At 45.4% G+C, this 18,450-nt stretch overlaps 2 protein-coding genes across 5 annotated transcripts in view; both read right to left on the reverse strand.

Moving 5' to 3' along the window:
- LOC120902474 (peroxidase) lies at window positions 1-2,627 on the reverse strand. The gene has a single exon (XM_040311233.1). The coding sequence runs from the start codon at window positions 2,419-2,421 to the stop codon at window positions 394-396; it is 2,028 nt and encodes a 675-aa protein (XP_040167167.1). The 5' UTR covers window positions 2,422-2,627; the 3' UTR covers window positions 1-393.
- A 3,925-nt stretch (window positions 2,628-6,552) lies between these two features.
- The window catches only part of LOC120900569 (serine/threonine-protein kinase GL21140), a 29,381-nt gene continuing 17,483 nt past the window's right edge, over window positions 6,553-18,450 (reverse strand). The window contains exons 1-10 of one of the 4 annotated variants that reach the window (XR_005739219.1): window positions 11,138-11,388; window positions 10,826-11,050; window positions 10,608-10,734; window positions 10,088-10,505; window positions 9,914-10,011; window positions 9,571-9,837; window positions 9,346-9,495; window positions 8,979-9,256; window positions 7,976-8,315; window positions 6,553-6,901 (exon numbers count right to left, since the gene is read on the reverse strand). Coding sequence is in view for 3 of the 4 variants with exons in the window: in XM_040307710.1 (XP_040163644.1) it covers window positions 8,243-8,315; window positions 8,979-9,256; window positions 9,346-9,495; window positions 9,571-9,837; window positions 9,914-10,011; window positions 10,088-10,505; window positions 10,608-10,734; window positions 10,826-11,050; window positions 11,138-11,388 (1,887 nt within the window). In the remaining variant the exon portion in view is untranslated. Of the gene's footprint in view, window positions 8,316-8,978; window positions 9,257-9,345; window positions 9,496-9,570; window positions 9,838-9,913; window positions 10,012-10,087; window positions 10,506-10,607; window positions 10,735-10,825; window positions 11,051-11,137; window positions 11,544-18,450 lie in introns of those variants that run through there. The other 3 variants (XM_040307712.1, XM_040307710.1, XM_040307711.1) reach the window with 3 other exon arrangements.

Here is an 18,450-nt window from a genome sequence, read left to right on the forward strand (position 1 = left end):
TTCGATTACAAGCTTCTCAGCGAAGACTGATGCTTTTATTTGCTTACGAAAATTGATTCAAACACTCACACTACATATTACTACGAATTCAATTAACCTAGGCTTTTACATTTTAACTCGCAAAGAGAGACTGCTGAAGAAGGATGGGGGGAGGAGCATAACGAACATAACGTTGCCTTGTGAGGAACTGGACCTACACGGGGCCTGGGAGGCTGCGGGGACGCACTCAACCATGATTAATTGACCCTAAAGTAGTCACTTCCTCGGCGCACGACACGGTTCGACCTTTCTCCTTCACGTTAATGGCGTTTTCGTACAGCCCCCGGTTAACTGGCTGTACCACAGCGGCTTTCTATCCCCACCTGCGGGCGGCGGCTGCTCAGAACCGGGTCTCTAAACGAGTCGCGCAAGATCGAGCGACGGCAACTGGGCGCACCGGATCTGCGGGTTATCGACCGCTGGGACGCGGAAAATGTCACGCTGCACCCGGTCGACCTGTGCCGTGTCGCACATAAACCGTGCCGCACTGTACTCCGCCAGCAGTGCATCGACCCGCTCCAACGGGACCGGCGATGAGTCGACCTCGATCGCTAGCGATCGGTCCAGCTGCTCCCGGATCAGGCAGGACAGCGTTGGGCCAACGATCCCACCATTCACCGGCCGCTCCGCGATCGCTCCGACGATCAGATCGACATCGTGCACGGTTGCGTACGAGGCGCGCACAATTTCCAAATCGTCCGCTTTCAGCACCGGCTCGAGGTCGGCCCAACCACTCACCGGGCGGCCAGTGCACAGCGCGTAGTAGTCGGTGTAGCGGGCCAGCCCATGATCCCGTCCGCGCTGGATGTCGAGCGCGAGCACATCGAGCCCCACGTTGCGCACACCGAACAGCAGATGCGCCAGGTCGTCCACGTACGCGGTGTCGAGGGACATTGCGTTCTGCCCCAGCACGGAACCGACCAGATGGGCAAAGTATTCCCGCTTGCGCAGATCCTTTGGCCGGTAGAACAGACGCTCGAGATCGTACGATCCGATCGCGTTCGCGATCTCGCCCGGCATCATTGTGTTGTAGAAGCGGATGGCGGCCGTTGCAAACTCGTTGCTCACCCGATCGTTCCGTTCACCGACGGGCGGTGGCGGAGTGCGATCCACAGCCGCCTCACCAACCACCGCACGCAACCACTCGCGCACAATGCGCTGGTAGAGGCGCGTGTTAACGGTCCGTGCCACCGCGAACAGCCGCTCGTCCGTCCAGTCCGGGCGCAGCTGGGCCAAATGCTTCGCCAGCCGGTTGTGCGACCGCAGGAACAGCGTGTGCAGCAGCGTAATGTACGGGTTCACGTTGACGCGCGTGTCGCCCGATCCGTAGCAAACGGTTTCGAGGTTCGCATCGGCCACGCACAGCCGCTCGTCGGCCGCCGGCTGCAGATACTCGGCCGAATCGAATAGCTGCGCCTGCAGCCGACCGCCCTTGCCCGTGCGCAGCACGCGCGTATCGTTCGCCCCACTGCCGTACAGTTGCGACAGATCCAACCGGTTGGTGGCCGCGTTCAGCTGGTTCGCCGGCCCGAGATGGCAACCGCCGGTGCTGCCGAGCGAAAGGGCACTGCGCACGTAGTTCAGACACGTCGCCCGGTACGTGCGGTAGTATGGGTCGTCCTCGCGCACCTCCATCGGCTGGCAGGACGGATGCCGGTACCGGGGCAACAGCGGACCGTGCTCGCCCGTGCAGCACTCAATGCCCGTGCCATCGTGCATCGTCTGGACGGTGGTTTTCGCAAGATCGTGCTCAACGAACTGGCTCCACTGGACGAGCGCCACCGAGTGGCGTGCGTCGGGGGCCGGCTGCCGCCCGTTGCGGGCAGCGTGGAAGCGGCTCGAGATGTCCCGTGCCGCCGGCAGCTCTCCACCGGCGGTGCTGCGCCGGAACTTGTACACACCGTCGTCGTACAGGGCGGGGAGTAGTCGCCGGTACTCGTCGTTGTACTCTTTCGCCTCGATCAAGCTGCGACACTGATCGGCGATCGTGGACGGGGGGATTTCGGTGCCGGCAAGGAAGAGGCCACACTCGTACGAGGGAATGCCGCTCGGCAGGCAGTAACGGTTGACGAAGAAGCCGGACGCACGCAGCACTTTGCGGGCGAGCAGATCCTGCCGCTGGGTGCCGGGCGTCGGGTAGCCGTCGATGATCTGCGCGTACGTGGTGCCACCCTTGACGACCTTGGTGCGCGTGCCGGCCGCTAGCGAGCATTCGAGGCGTTTGGATCGTTCGTAGATTGCTTCGCCGTAGTCCAGCGCCGTCTCCAGATTGGTTTTGCTCGCGTACCCGGCCAGCCGATCGAGCGTTGACAGCGTCGCGAGCCTTTCCGCGACCAGTGGTGCAACTGTGCACGCTACCAGCAGCAGTAACACCTTACACATTTTGTTTCAGTTTCTGTTCTGTGTGGAAATTTTCTTCATAAAAGCACACTTGTTCAGCACACAATCACACACTGACGAACCTGATGAATTGCGCACAACAACAACAAATTCACAACTCCGATACGCAAAGCGGTTGCGGCAAGAGAGTGCGCGCGCGCGCGTCCACTCGTTCGGATCGCTAGCGGAGAATTGACTCTTCTCGCTGCGCATGGATGTTTTTGTTTACTCCAAACATTATCACCAAGTTCCTTCATAGGGAACCTCCCCCCTCCCTCTGTTTCTCACCCCTCCAGGGCCACTCGGGGCCACAAAACGAGTTCCACAACCGCTGACTCAATCCCTCTGTCTCGTTCTCTTTCGCGTGCCGCGTGTTCCCCTTTGGTGGTGACCCATGCGGTTGCTATTACCTTATCGCGGGACGGGAGAGTGTCTGTTTGTCTCTGTGTCTGTGTGTCTGTATGCAGCGTGATCGTTTATGTGGCCTTTTCCCGTCCTGCGATGCGTTCAAACCCCGTTCAAGTCAACAAACACAAGAAAGATCGCCAACGACGACGCAACACAACGACGTGTTCTATAGCCGCGCCGCTTGCGTGCGGGTGTGACGACGGACACACGCTCGCGGAATAGTCAACACACAACGGGGCTCGCGTCAATCCCAAACCGCGGAACAAAAGCGAGGGAGGAGGAAAGCTGGGTCGGTCTCTCCCAGCCAGCAAACGTGTGTGTACGTGATGGGACTGTTTGAAATGGTTTGAAAAATGTGCGGATAAGCGATCGGAAATCAAGCACAAAGGCATTGACTTTAGTTAAGGTTTGGTTCGGTTTGTTTGAATAAGAAGATAATGTGCTCCTTCTGGCGAGATTTTGAGTCAATCTTGTACCTTTAAACCTTCTTCGGCTCATTGTAGGAAGAGGAAACATTCCAACCGGCCGATGCCGAGAGAGGATAATTAGAGACGCATTTAAATCGTTGCTCTTCTACCCTTATTCCGATCGCGCACTATTCGCGCATGCAAGCGCATGTTGGCGGCACAACGTGTCTTCTTTTCCGCGTTTCGCGAGCGATCGCCACTTTGGAAAAACACGCCAGCTTGTTAGAACGTCGGGGGGGGGGGGGGCAAAAAGACTCATCAAAGGGAAATTAAGTGCTATTAAGGGCGACCTTTAGCTGGCCCAGCACGCATGGACACTGGCAAAAACAGCGATTGGAACGCAGCGAGAGGCTGTATTCTGTTCCACTTGTTTGTTGAATGAATGGGATAGAAAAATCTTCCTCGCTCTAAACAGGATATTGGAAATATATTTATCCATAAAAAAAAATCGCATTTTGCAATAAAGATTGTGAATCTGCCGCAAACTGGTCCCAACCAGGCGCAGGCGGCAGTTTTGCGTCAGTTGATTGAAATCCATTTAGCAAAAAACCGGTACCCGGTACGCGCGTTGCGTTTTCGAAGCATCGAAGAACGTGTGAATCGATTACCAATTGAGTTGATAAGTAAAAGAGGAAGAAGACGCATTTTTACTGCGAGTTGTCAGGTGCAGTTTTTACAGTTTGTTTGTAAGAGTAGGATGTAGCCCGCTAACGGTGCATTCCCGACCTTAAAACGAAGGCTTACACGGTGTGTTTAGATTTTGCTGCAAATAAACGAAAGCTTTAGGGTTAGTTTAAGAAACAAACATTTCGAAGGAAAACCCGCATTACTAAGAAAGCGGAACTGAGATAGTAAGAGCTTCAACGGAATTTAGATTTTTAAACAAAACAAAAACGAGGTTTTAGATTAAGTTCTTTCAAAATATTGATCAATCGTCAGGTACCTCTCGATCGCACACGATCAACGTGATCACTCTTTCTCTCTTTGTTTTCATAGGTTTTCAATAGCTCACGATAGAATAATTTATTCATATTGGGGGGGTTGTTGCTTGTTGCTTCACTTTCCGTCCTGTGCATGGACGATTTTGGGTTTATATGCTGTAAAACGCTCGCTCCTTATGCATTATGTATTGTGTTTTTTTATTAATACACACACACACGCTCTTTGTATTTAGGGGGGGGGGGGGGGGGAGGAGGTGGTCGCCTGCTACAATGTCACTAAATATGCACTAAATGTAGTACACCTCTTTCAATACCCAAGCACAGTGGAGGCGATCGTTGATTTCGTGCCGAAATGTTTCGTTAATGCTAAATGATTTCGTTGCAAAGGTGTGTGTGTGTGTGTGTGTATGTGTGTGTGTGTGTCTCTCTCTCTTTGTGTGTATGTATTTATGTATCACTTTGCCAGAAGAAGCCAAAAACAGAAAGTTTAATTCAAACATCACGCATAATTTGGCAAACTTATAAGAGCACTCTTCTCTATATCCCTCACACTCATTATCGCATTGATAGTAATAGTAGCAGTAATAGTAGTAGTAGTAGTAGTAGTGGATTGCAACCGTTTGTTTAACCGAGCCCAACCACCCGTGCGGCGTGTGGGTTGGGTAATATTATAATATTCTGACTATATTTACACAATCTCTACGGTTTTGCTTGCAGGAGATGCAGATATGCGAAAGAAGTAATAATAAAGCTTAATTCAATATATGTATATATATATATAGATCTCTTTCCCTTTCCCTGGCATTGCTAAACGCCAGTGGCGAAGGGGCCACAAATTGGACTCTAAAACGATCGAATGAATGTCTTCTATAACTCGGCCTGCCTGTTCGATATTAATATGGTTTTAACTGTACTTGTGTTTGCTTTCCTTGTTTGAAGTGGATGGATGTTAGTGACGCTCGGCGTGAATTATAATTATCTGTAGCGTATTTTGCAACCGGAATTTGCGAGGCTAATGTGTGTGGATTGGAGGGGTTACCAGGGTTTTCTAGGGGTTCTCATAGTTGCGGGACACGTTCTTGACACTTTCTTATCGGAAGTGAACTTCAATGATGGAAATTGAACTCTATGGCACCCGTTTTAGATAGACTTTTTAGATATTCCTATTGGATTTGTCCAACAAGGAAGCTACAGAGTCCAATTCCCATTACATTAGGTTCAATTCGCGTAAGAAAGACTCAATACAGTATCCCACAGCTACGAGAACTCCTGGCCAGCCCTGTATGCATGTGGAAGTTGAAGTTTACCTTTCTCAATACTAATTGGTTCCTGTGTTCGCAGTTTTGTTCGTTTGCTGCCTGTTGGCTCATTTTGCATCCTTCTGCACGTGTCCTTCTTATTGTCCTTCTGGCTTGTTTGTTGATGATAAGCGTTTCATATTCTATTCTACACCCTCTTTTGGGTTTCTCTCTGTTTTTTGTTCGTTTCGTAAAGCTAACGCAAGAAGGAAAGCGATACGATAGCTTAGTCTGAAAAAAGAGGAAAAGCAGAAAAAAGCAGAAGCAGCTGCTAGACCACAATCCATGCCACCGCTGGACAGAGTTAAGAGAAGACGGATGGCTGAGTTTGTAGTGTAGTTTTTGTTTAACACTATCATTCTATGGATCTTAGTTTGCAGACTAATTGACCTCACTACAACACACAGTCGTCTTGTGGCTTTTGTACAGAAATGTTGTTTTAGTGATGCAAGTTACTGCGGGAGTTTAATTCGAGAATAGAATAGTATGTGTGTGTGTGACGTGTGGTAGTATTTCTCCTACACTTACTGCATGAAATTCGTCAATATTGTGTGGTTTGGGCGAGGAAGAAACCGTTCAAAACTATTGCCTCTATCTCTAGGATCGCGATAACGCACGATGCTTTTTTTTGGGATTTACTATTTTTCGGTTCCACTCCGTAAACGATTCTAAAAAGCCAATAAGCCATCTACAAACTGTATATTCTATTTATGTGTGTATAAAACCATACCCTATTCTGCACGCCTGATGTGATGACGCCTTTGGTGGACCCGATGGCCCCACCATCGTCGTCGTCCCAACACTTGGCTGTTGGTCGCCTGTAATGGATGATATCATTTTCTTGAGGCACGTTACGTTTAACTGTTTCATCCCAAAGCACACACACAAACTCATCGTACTTATGTCCGCTTGTGTCCTTTCAAACGCAGTACGATTCCTGTTTTTACACACTTGCAAAACGATCCGTTTTCTTTACATTTCACTCCACTCCAGTGTATGCTGATGCAGGTTGTCTAGGCCTTTTTTTAGGTTGAAAATAACACTACAATGAATCAGTGCAAAACCATCGTTCCTGAATGATTGTAAATTGTTGCTTTGTTACAGCACTAAAACCGAAACTTTCCTTTACTGAGAGACAGTGGCTTGCCTTTTTTATAAGAACGTTTAGATGATATGATTATCAAACAATATTGTTTCATTATCCGATGCACTACTGCCTAAACTGCACTCTAAACGGCTCCTGTTTCTTTGCCTTTTAATGCAATTTTCTTACTTTGTAAAAAGGGTGTTTTTGTGTGTATGTGTTTGTAGTGAGTACTATGAGGTTTACAAGTTTACAGACTATCGTTAAGAACTCTTTACGGAAATGCTGCAACGGTTGAAAGAAGTGGAATGATTATTAGTTGTTTAACGTACAGGGTTTGTTGTTATAATAAAAACGTAAAATTGCGCAGCTACAATCGAGCAGGGTCGCGGCGGTAAAAAGAATTACATGAAAATGGTAATGCAAAAAAAATCATTTTGAGATCTTTACCACTACACAATGAGGTGTGCGTTAAATGTTACGAAAAGAAAATGTGTGAAGCATTCATTAAAATGTGAGAAAATGAAATTTGAATTTTGCGTCATTTTTGTAACAGAAGAAAAGAGGGATTTGATTTATCTACCGATCATAACATAATGCCGAATTTTCAATGATTCTCCTTCTTTTTTATTACAAGGAAAGGGGACAAGCAATAACCGAGTCATTCCAGTCAGGCATTTAACAACGAAATGAAGAAAAAAACCGCAAACGTGCCTATTTTAAATGATACCAAAAACTAGCCATTAACTAAAATATCAAACTCCATCGCTTAAACACACATATTACCACAATTTGTGACGATGACTGAAGATGAGTAACATTTTGTTTTGCTTTGCAATGTTTGTGTTCGTGCAGTTTCGTGCCCCCAGGTTTTTTTTTTTATCGTCATAATTTCATTACACCTTTTGCACAACTAAGATTATGCTAAGAAAGATAAATAAATATGCATTACTAACATGCCGTCGTGTGTGTGTGTGTGTGTACGATCGTAATTGGTAATAATAGTCTCATAATTCTACGTAATGTGTGTGTTTTTTTCTATACAAATTAAGCTTGCTAAATAACAATTGTCCGCCTTATGATGACTTGGTTTTATCCTACCGGTAAAAATTACGCATACGTGCCAATGATGGGAGAAAACTTATTCACTTCCCCTGACTAACTACGCTAAGCTGTGTGATGGTGCAGATTTGGGCCATAACTAATACCAAACGAACGAACGTTTTTGGGGTGGTGTGAATATTTCAGCATGCCGACAAACAATTAAGCTGCTCACTGGCAAAACAAAACGGCTGCTCTAATGCGCGGTGCTGTTATCAAAGCATGGCATATAAAGCATTCGACAAATTTGACACAAACCTTGCTTTCGATTGGCGTCGACTTTTGCTTAAAATTTACCCACCAGCAGTACGGTGAGATATTTTGGATGAGGTCCGGGAGAGTACGACACAACACGAGATTGACTTTATATCCATCCACAAAGTAAGCTGCTACCGCTAACACACCACCACCACCACACTGCCGATAAAACTCGCCAATGTAAGTCAAATATCGGTCACACTCCGCGCTGGTTGTAAGGGGTCGTAACACATAGATCGCGTTACGCGTATAAATCTCCGCTCCCTTCTACTGGGTAGTGATGGGAATGCCCACCAAAGACTCCAGCTGACCGCCACCACACTGTTCTTCAACAACGATACTGCGGGGTTGGGAAGGAGATAGTGGATGGGTCCGTGGTTTGTGTTGTTGTGATTATGATGTGTTGTATATGGTGGTTTTTTGCCCGGTTATTATTTATTCATCCAAGCGAATTGATGAATTGTTGTGTTGTGATGCATTTGTGGAATGAAAGAGAAGAGAGAAGAAAATCGTCTTCAATAAGCTAAAACATCAAAGGGCACAACTGTTGTTTTCTCTACAAACGAACCAAACAAGAGTCTAATCATAATTATGGTTTCAAATCTACTGTGTAAATTACCGCAGATTGAAATGAAATCAAGCCTATCGCGAGAAAACGAAACAGAAAAAAATATTGAACAACAAACAGATAAACATACATTTAAAATAAAAACGCATGTCAATTTCATCACAGAATACGCCTCGCCCCTTTCCCGTTTTCCTCTCGGCGGCGGGTGTATTGCACTAGAGCACACACTATATAAAATACACCTATAACAAAACACCGCTCGCAAAAAATAAAGAACGGCAATCAAACAGTGCGCAATGTTCGCTATCACCACGCTGAACTGGTGCCGTAACAAACCGAAAAAAAACAAGCGTACAAAATAAACGAAATGCTATACACAAAGCTAGCCAGCAACCAGCGTGCGCCTAATACACGTGGTTGGAGAAAATTCGGTACCCATTAGGATCGCGCGTATCGTCCACGATGTTGCTGGTCAGCCACGGATGGTCCAGTATGTCCTCGCTGGAGAACCGCAGCTCCGGATCGGACTGCAGCATGTTGATGATCAGATCGCGCACACTGTCGCCGATGTTGTTCCAGTACGGAGCGGGGAAGTCAAAGTACCCGTTCAGTATCGCATCGAACAGCTGCTCCTGCTGATTGTCGGGCGAAACGAATGGTGGGAAGCCGCACAGCAGAATGTAGAGGATAATGCCAGCGGCCCAAACATCAATCTGGAGGAGGCAAAACAAAAGACAAAAGATGTAAGTATATTAAATGGCCCATCGTCCAAGCAGCTTGTATGTAACAAACAAAACTATACCTTCACACCGTAGCCGGATTCCATCAGAATCTCGGGCGCAACGTACGTCGGTGTGCCGCAGATCGAGAGCAACGGTTCGGTTACCTCGCAGGCGAGCCCAAAGTCTCCGAGCTTCAGCAGCACGACATTACCATCACTATCCAGCTCCACCTGGCAAAAGGGGAAAGTAAAATTCCAATTAGAAAACACAACACAATTTGTCATCCATCGACCAGCTCCACTTACCAGCAAATTTTCCGGCTTAATGTCCCGATGGACAATGCTGAGGGAATGCATGTACGCCATCGCGGAGGCTAGATGTTTCATCATGATCTTCGATTGGTTCTCCGAGAAGCGGGTCACACGCGTGATGGCGTCGAACAGATCGCCGCCGCGCACCAGCTCCAGCACTAGATACATGTTCTTCATCGTTTCGATATCGTGCACCAGCTGTATGATGTACGGATGGTTTAGCTTCTTCATCACACGGATTTCGGCCGCTAGATAATGGTCCTAAAATGAAGGGGAAGTAAAAAAAACAAGCATTAATTTGGATTTTTTCTTTTACTAAAAATAAAATCGAATTTACCTTGCCGGCGCATTTTGATTTGTCGATAATTTTCAGGGCGTATTCTGTGTGGTTCTGCTTATCCTTCAATTTCAGTACTACGGCGAAATTTCCATCACCTAGTAGGAAGGGTAAGGGGGTTAAAAGATGCAATTACAGTTCACCCGCTCTACTAGAACAGCAAACAAAACTCACCAACTATGGACCCGAGCGTATATTTGGCCTGCAGCTCCAGCGGCAACGAGTCCGGCAGAATGCCACCGTTCAGTGCCGACTCGTCCACGCAAACGAACGTATCGTTGTGGCTCTTGACCGGCATCTTGGGCTTTGGCCCCGTGCGCGTCGTACTGCTGCGTAGCGTTTTCCGGTGTGCAGCGATCGCTTTGCTTTCCTCGGCCTCCAGCTCGAAATCGTTGTTGCCGACCCGCTCGTTACCGTACGCGAAGAAGACGTCATCCTCCTCGAAGAACTGTGCTAACCGCTGCACCGGCACCCCGGCCACGGTAAACACCTTCCGCACGCAGCCGGTATCTAGCTTGACGCATTGCGTGATCGCGGTCAGCACGTGCTCGTACGTGGGGCTGTTCCGTTTGTTTAGCAGTAATCGCAGGATCTGGGGAGAGGACAAGGCGAGCAAAAGAAAAGGTAAAGTAACATGGGTTCACCCTCACCACTAATCAGCTTACAAACAGCTTGTTTGCTGCTCGATAGTTACCTTTCGCGGTTTCACACCATTGCGGATGAGTGTCACGATCCGTGGATGCACCACGGAATCGATCTCTTTCAGCGGCGTTGACCCATTGGAGCCACCGTTCTTTACTGGCGATAGGGGGCGTATTAGTCTGCCGCAAAAAAAAAAAACAGGCCGCAAATAGCATTAGATTACGCACTCAGTTCTATTGATTGTTTGGAGCTTGGCTCCTAAATTCCTACCTAGACAGTCTGTTGGGATTCTTGGTGTTTGTGTTAGATACGTTATAGTCTATTCGCTTGAAGCCTTCATTGTTGCAGGAACACACGTAACATTTGCCATCCTCCAGATCGTCCACCTTTTCGATCTTTTTGCCCTCAAGCGTGTAGATGGCGCGTATCGCACCGGTCAGCGTGACGCTATCCTCGAGCAGGCGCGTCAAATCTTCCGTCAAACTGTCGAACGATCTGTAATGGGAAAGAGCAAAAGCACGTTAGCACATGATTGAGTAATGCGAGGTACAACATTAGGCTGCCGCCTTGGCTTAAAATTACCTGTAACGCTCCACCGACACCGGTATCGTGCTGCCGGGATAGAATTTGTCCCCATTACGAAAAAATCGTATTCTTTTCGCTTTCTTCGCCGGCGTTCGACTGCTCGAGATGCGCTTCTTGAGTGTGTTGGATTTGTTGTTCGCGCCGCCGCTGATGTCGAGATCGATCAGTTCCTTCTCGAGCTCCGAGTTGGAGCTGGTCCGACTGTTGCTTCGACTCAGTGTCGAAGTTGTATGGGTGCTCACTTCCATGCCACCTTCCGTCTATGTGTGCCTCCTACCAGTGTGTGTACCAGTGAAGGTGGCGCCCCGAGGTGGAAATCGCACCTTACGCAAGAATTTGTTCTAGCCGCTGGAGGAGCGGGCCGGGGAGCTGCTTCTTTGTGTTAGCAACACCAGGCAGGCTTCTGGAAATGAGAGAAAAAAAAGCAACAAAATTGTGGATGAATATTACGCTTACGACCCCGGCGTGTGCAATGGAATGTGCAAAGGGCAACACTTTCAACCTTCCAGGCTTTATTATACTATCCCATCAGTTTTTCTCTTCAATTCTAGTGGAAAACACTCACCAACACTACACTAAAATCATTAATTTTTTCAATGCCAGCATATAATAATTCTACCCACACTCCTCTGCCCTTACACTATCTCATCATAATCATTATCATCATGAACCGTTGATGTAAGAAGCGTGTAATAGAAAATCAATCCCACTACTGGTGGAGCAGCGGGCAGGGAAAAAGGTTCACTCGTCCCCCCACCCTTCCAGAGTAAATACAACCTTTGAAGCTGTTCAGTGTACCGTTTCGTATCGAAAATGGACCATTAATGTACTCGTACTTTCGTTACCAAATAGGTTAGTTGATTGCAAGCTGCCAGCTTTCTTCATTGGAGGAAAATAACGGATGAGAATAGCTTAGAAGTTTCTTTTTGATTTCATGATTCTACTATGATCATGCTGCAACTCTAGCTCTATAACAGAGCTTTTAGTAGTGATATTTGTGATATTAGTCTGTAGTATATCTGTCCTGTAGTATATATTCCCTTAAGAAGCCTTCTTCTACTTCTATTTGGCGTAACGTCCTACGCGGACAAGCCGGCCTATACACTCCTTCGAGACTTAATTTATTACCACGCAGCCGGAAAAGTCAATCCTTGCCACGGGGCGACGGTCCATTCTAGGTTTGAACCCATGACGGGCATGTTATTAAGTCGTACGAGTTGATGACTGTACCACGGGACCGCCCCATGAAATCTATCGGTGCCTAACATGTTAAATAAGCCGAACTCCATCCTTGAATTAGGAGGAATAATTAAGGCATTGAAAAACGATTGCTTATTGAATTGAATTGAATTTGTTGGCCAAAATATGTTTAGTTGAGGTAATTGACTTATATGTCTATAGATTATAAAATGACTGGAGATCGAAGAAAGTAATTAAATTTAATCCATCATTAATACTTTATCAAGAAATAAATAAATATTCATGTGATCAATGCTATCAATTTCATCAATTTCTTCAGCAATCTGTGTCAATTTCCAAATCAAATTTGTCACATAAAATGCCCTCGAAACCTATTATTAGCCAGCAAACAGAATAACTGCCTAATCTTTTGTCGGAGTAATTGGGTAAGAATTTAACTTATCATTCCAATTCGTTCAAATAAGAAATTTATATTTAAAAAAGGAAAGTAAGGCTTGTACAGCATAGAAGGGATTGATCCATCGATCATAAAGCAACCCTGACTTGACTGTTGACCGCTAAGCAGTAAAATGTTTCTTAACATTTGGAAAAAAAACATTTTCCACCCACCAACTGCCGACCTTGAAACTTACACCCCACAGGCCTGGTCTGAAAAGCAAAAGTAAACATAAAGAAAATTCAATGCAAACATTGTTCTTTCAGCTCGTAATGCTGCTACCATGAAAAGAGGGAGAAAAGTTTTACAATTTTTTAGCCAAACAATTTGATTGAAAATAAAAGGGTTTCAACAATAAAATGATCATTAATTGCAGTACAACGAAACAATGATTTAAAACGCATTAGAAAATTTGAAATACAAATTTAATTTCATTAGTGTAATAACCCGCTCGATCACAAACAGATAAGACGAAAGTACAGCAATAACGGATTCCCCCTGATGTTTCGACGTGCTCGTTGATCAGGTCGTTGTACATATTCGCAACGGGAAACATCAGCACGGGAATATTCCTCCCCTCTGTCATGTATGGAATCCAGTAAGCACAAATGGTTCAACAACGATTGCATATTTTGATTGCTGCATCGACGCCTGGAGCAGTCGGTGATGGTAATGGTCAGTAGTGTGCAACTGGCAACGGGGACACGGGCGACAGTGTTGGAGTGTAATTTTAGTTATTTAAAACAAGTCCCTCCTCTGTCCCGGTTGATAGTTTATTTATTGGAGTGAAAAAAATAGCAGCATTTGTTTGTTAAAAGGGGAAAATAACGAACTCCCTTCAACGATAATGACCTAATACGTAGGTTGTTAAAAACCCCACTTCTTGATCTCACCAATAACAACGTATGAATAATTTGTTTATATGTTTTGAGACTTTTTTGTGTTGGCTGAAAGCCATTATAACATTGAACCGTGTGCAAATTGAAACTATACGCTTTGAAGGTTTGTGATAATTCTACTCGATCGTTCTAATATTCAAGATGATCACACAACAAGGTTGATCGATTTCTGTGTGCTTCTACTTATCTACGGGTACGTTTTACGTAACTATCCTCGAATGCCCTACCAACGTCCGATACGGATTGCCACCCACAGTCAAGGGAGGTACATGAGCAACGTTAGCAAATTAGTAAGAAAATACTATGCAGTGCACATTACCCATTACGCTGGAGCTAATGTAGGGGGAGTGGAAAGGCAAATACAAAAAAAGGCTGGATCGACTGTTTAGAGTATGATGGATTCGCTTGATGGCGTAACGGTCGTCGTGGCATCGATCGTCGGACTGGACGCAACTGAATGCAACGGGGCTCGCTCAGTGGGTGGTAAACGTGTGTGTGTGTGTGTGTGTGTGTGTGTGTACTATGTATCGCTACGCTAATTTCCTGACCACCTGCTGCAAAACGCTGAACCGGCCTAATTGTAGCGCGAAAGTGGCGCACACAGGACCGAAGACGAACGTCTTCTTCGTCGCTTACCACCGGCCCCGAAAGACCTTCACAGTCGACGAAATGGTAGGAGAATTGCGCGCGCGGATCCACCACCATCAAAAGATAAACACTCGTCGTCTAGTCTATCGCCTGCCAGACTGACCTCTAAAGCTATCTTAATAGAAAGGGCGGAAGATGCTTACTGCCTTGCCACCGTTTCTAACTGACTGCTTGCAGTAGAATGATCTGTTTATTATTTTATTTCCGTTTAATGTCTTTTGCGTTCACTTTTGGTGAACGTAGTCTGTACATTAATTGCTTTAATTGAACTTTAAAAGCGATTACGATAAACTCTTCGTTGGATGTGTGTTTAATATTCAAATCCTTGTAGTTAGTTTTTTTTATTATATATTATTATAGTTTAATAACAAGTAGGATATGTTTGTGCATTTACTAAGAAGAATAGATTATCGTTGTATATAACCTAAAGCTGCTTTGTTAAAATAAAGTAATAATAGTAAAACATATTATCGAATAATATTTAAAAAAAACACAGAAAAATGTCATAAGTATTGAGAAAAATTACGACAACTTGGAAAAAGTAGTTAAAAATGAATGACACCTTGATAATCAAACAAAATAATTATTTCTTTTTATTATTTATTATTATTTATAGTCATTTTTTATATAAATGATAGAAATTAAAAACCAGTTTTACTTATGTTTATTTTCATTACATTTCAGTTTTATACATTCAAGTTCAAGTTAGGCAGGCCAAGACCGCAAAGCGGTTGTAGCGCCGGATAAGTAAGTAAGTACATTCAAGTTAAAATTGTTTCCAATTCAAAGAGGTTTCCATGTGTTTTTGAAAAGTTTTAACGGACAATTTGAAAAATTAAGATATAGCGGAATTTGGGGCAAGTGTGCCATACGGGACAAGAGTGCCACCAAGCATTTTTCCTTAAAAACTTTAGTTTAATGATCAATTGTGTATACAGTTGGTTGCTTTCCAATGACTAAGTATTCTGAGCCTAATTTCATATAGACCAATCGATATTTCCCATTGTTTTGAACTTATTTATATTGAGTTTCAAAATAGAGCAGAATATTATAATTTTTTAATCCAACCAAATAAGCTCTCAAAAATCATGCGAACAATCAACCGAGAAAATATTTACACCACCGTATAGCTGAGAAAACGTGTAATTTTTTGTGGGGTTAGTTGAAAAAAACTGTTTTTTTTTTGTCACTGAAAAATTCAATTTCAAAAAAGTTACAACTTTTGGGGCAAGTGTGTCATGGCCGTCTTGCCCCATACGAGTGGCACTCTTGCCCCATAGCCCAAAAAAGAACGTCTTTTTGGATCCTTTTTAAAACACTTCAAAAACTGTTTTGTTTGCACTTTTTTGAAGCGAAACTCATTTAAAAGTGAGGAAATAGATGTAAAATGGTTATGAGGTTTAAATCGGCTTTTGAAAAACATGTTTTAATGAGTTATAACTTGAAATGCTTAAGGTGGCACACTTGCCCCAAGTTCCGCTACGCCTCCTTTGATTGTAAAACGAACATCTGACAAACGATATAACTTTCTATCAAATTGGAAAAGTAAGGTAAACAAAAGCTGAAGAAGAAGAAGAAGAAGAATAATAATAATAATAATAATAAGAAGAGGAAGAAAAAGAAGAAGAAGAAAAGCTAAGGAAAAAACAACTAAAACAATGATGAAATGCAAATAACGAGCTAAAACAGATTTGTTATTCTATTTTGTTGTAACAGACAGAGAACAAACAATCAATATGATCCTACAAAAAGAGCAGAGGGAGAGTAGAGGACACAGCCCAACCACCACCTTACACAACAACAGACGTCCAACAAGATAAATACGATACCGGGACACGAAACGCAGGCAGGCAGGCAGGCAGGCAGCAGTGTGCGTCCGTTTTATTGCTGTCTAACGTTTTCTTGGCAAACATTTGCCTTCCATCTGCGTTCTGATAACAACGATTAGTCCCAACGAGCATATTTCAACTCCTCTCTCTGGCTCCGTCTCTCTGAGTAGAGTGCAATGTGCAGCAATCATATTTTTCCTTCCGTGCGCACCAGTCGCGCCCATTTCCCTTACCCATTCATCCATCCATCCACACGCCCCATTTTTCAGCCCCACAAACGTCAATGATTTACAACCGCTTCGATTAGAATTAATTGTAACACACCAGAGCAGCGCGTCACGGTGGCGGCGGCGGCGACGGTGGCACCCCGGTAGCAATTACTATCCGTGGTTCCGTGAGTGAATCGGGAGGAGGGGGGAGCAGCAGTAGCGACTACGGTGGAGCTTTCCCTTTCGAAAACGAAATCAACGGGCCCCCACCCGAATGGGGTGGGTTTGTGCTGGTGGCACAAAAAAAGTAAAAACCTAGCAAGCCTCCATTGCACATTGCCTTAGCAACACAGCACAGTGTGCACCTTGGATGCGAAACTGACGCTTCCGATCGGGGTAGCCAACCAGCCAGCCAGCCAACCAGCCCCATTTGGAGAAAGCGTAGCCGAAAAACCATCATTAATACCACTTAGTTTTGGACCACTTTCGGTGTGTCGGTGCGCCGTGGTGGTCGTGGGGCCATGGGAGCGGAAACCGACCTAGGAAAGAGAAATATGTGGTCGTCATGCTAGTTGGCCCGAGTGTCAGTACGCGTAGAAGAGAAGTCAGTTTTGAGTTGCACAGCAGGCAAGCAGCAAACGAGGCCCCCGGTTAATGAGTAATTTTTCACAAAACAAAATCTATTATTTACGACACCGTAATAATTCCCTTTCCTTTAACCGCATGCCATAGACATAAACATAAAAGAGGGGAAAAGAAATAAGCGTATATAAAACAAAAGTTGGCTCCAAAAGGGCAGTGGACAGGGGGGGACTTCATTTACTGGATCGGTTTCCCCCCTAAAGCATGTGCACTTTTTCTTACACAGCACATTAATGATACGAAGGGGCATTAGATCAACTTCCGCAGGTATCTGGTACACTCTTCATTTAAAGGGGAATAGTATAAAAGCCACCGAAAATCGATAGATCATAAAGCCTGGAGGTGCGTTGTTGTGGTAAATATGATTAAACTATCGTCTTCTTATTCTTTGCCTCAACACAACCGTTGTCGGTCAAAGGGATCTCTGTCTCTGCCTGTACCCACTTGTGGCCTTGGCTTACAGGGACTTTATGGATTAACCCCACCATAGCAGGATAGTCAGTCAAGTCCTACACGTATGGCGGCACGGTCCATTTGGGGCTTGAACCCATCACGGGCATGGTATTAAGTCGTACGCGTTGACAACTGTACTACGAGACCGGCTTGATGATTACCCTATAGCAAGTGATTTTGATAGGAACTCCCGCAGTCCAGAGTAGTGATGTACTTTATGGAGCGCATCCACAACTCCGATCCGACTTCGACTATTGTTAGTCCGATTTCGACTCCGGCAATATGAAACCACTAGATCCGCCCGGAGTCTGAGTTGTCTGAAGTAACCCGGAGTCGCCCGGAGTCGCCCAGAGTCGCGCGGAGTCGTTCGGAGTCGCCCGGAGTCGTTCGGAGTCGTTCTGAGTCGTCCGGAGTCGTTCGGAGTCGGAGTCAGCAGGAGCCGTATGGTGCTTGTGATCAGACATTTCTTTTCGTTGTGTTTTTTTTGTCTTTCACTTTGCGCGTGTACTTCCTATACAAGTGTACTTCCTGGATGACTCTAGACGACTCTGGACAATTATGAACGACTCCGAAAGACTCCGGACGACTCGGACTCCGCACGACTCCCGACGACTCCAAATTTGGACGACTCCGAACGACTCTGGGAGACTCTGGGCGGCTCCGGATATTGTAGCACGGACCTACCTTCCGGAGTCGATTCCGAATTTGTCGGAGTCGGATCGGAGTCGACTCCGGATTTTTGCCAACTTTACCCATCACTAGTCCGGAGGCTTAGCTTTATTGGGACTATTTTGAAGATTAAATTTGGCATTCGCAAGCACAGCAAGATTGTATCAAGCTGTTTTTGGTATTGCACAAAAAACAAGAATTGTCTCTATCAGTGACATATGTTTCGTAATCGAAATTTGGGTTATCATGGGTTACGTAGCAGGAGGAGTCCACAACATCCATAATCGAATCCCGAGTGTATCAGACAAAATGAGGGATGAGGAGA

This window comes from Anopheles arabiensis, chromosome 3 (assembly GCF_016920715.1).
Source record: "Anopheles arabiensis isolate DONGOLA chromosome 3, AaraD3, whole genome shotgun sequence".
NCBI classification, from domain to species: Eukaryota; Metazoa; Arthropoda; class Insecta; order Diptera; family Culicidae; genus Anopheles; species Anopheles arabiensis.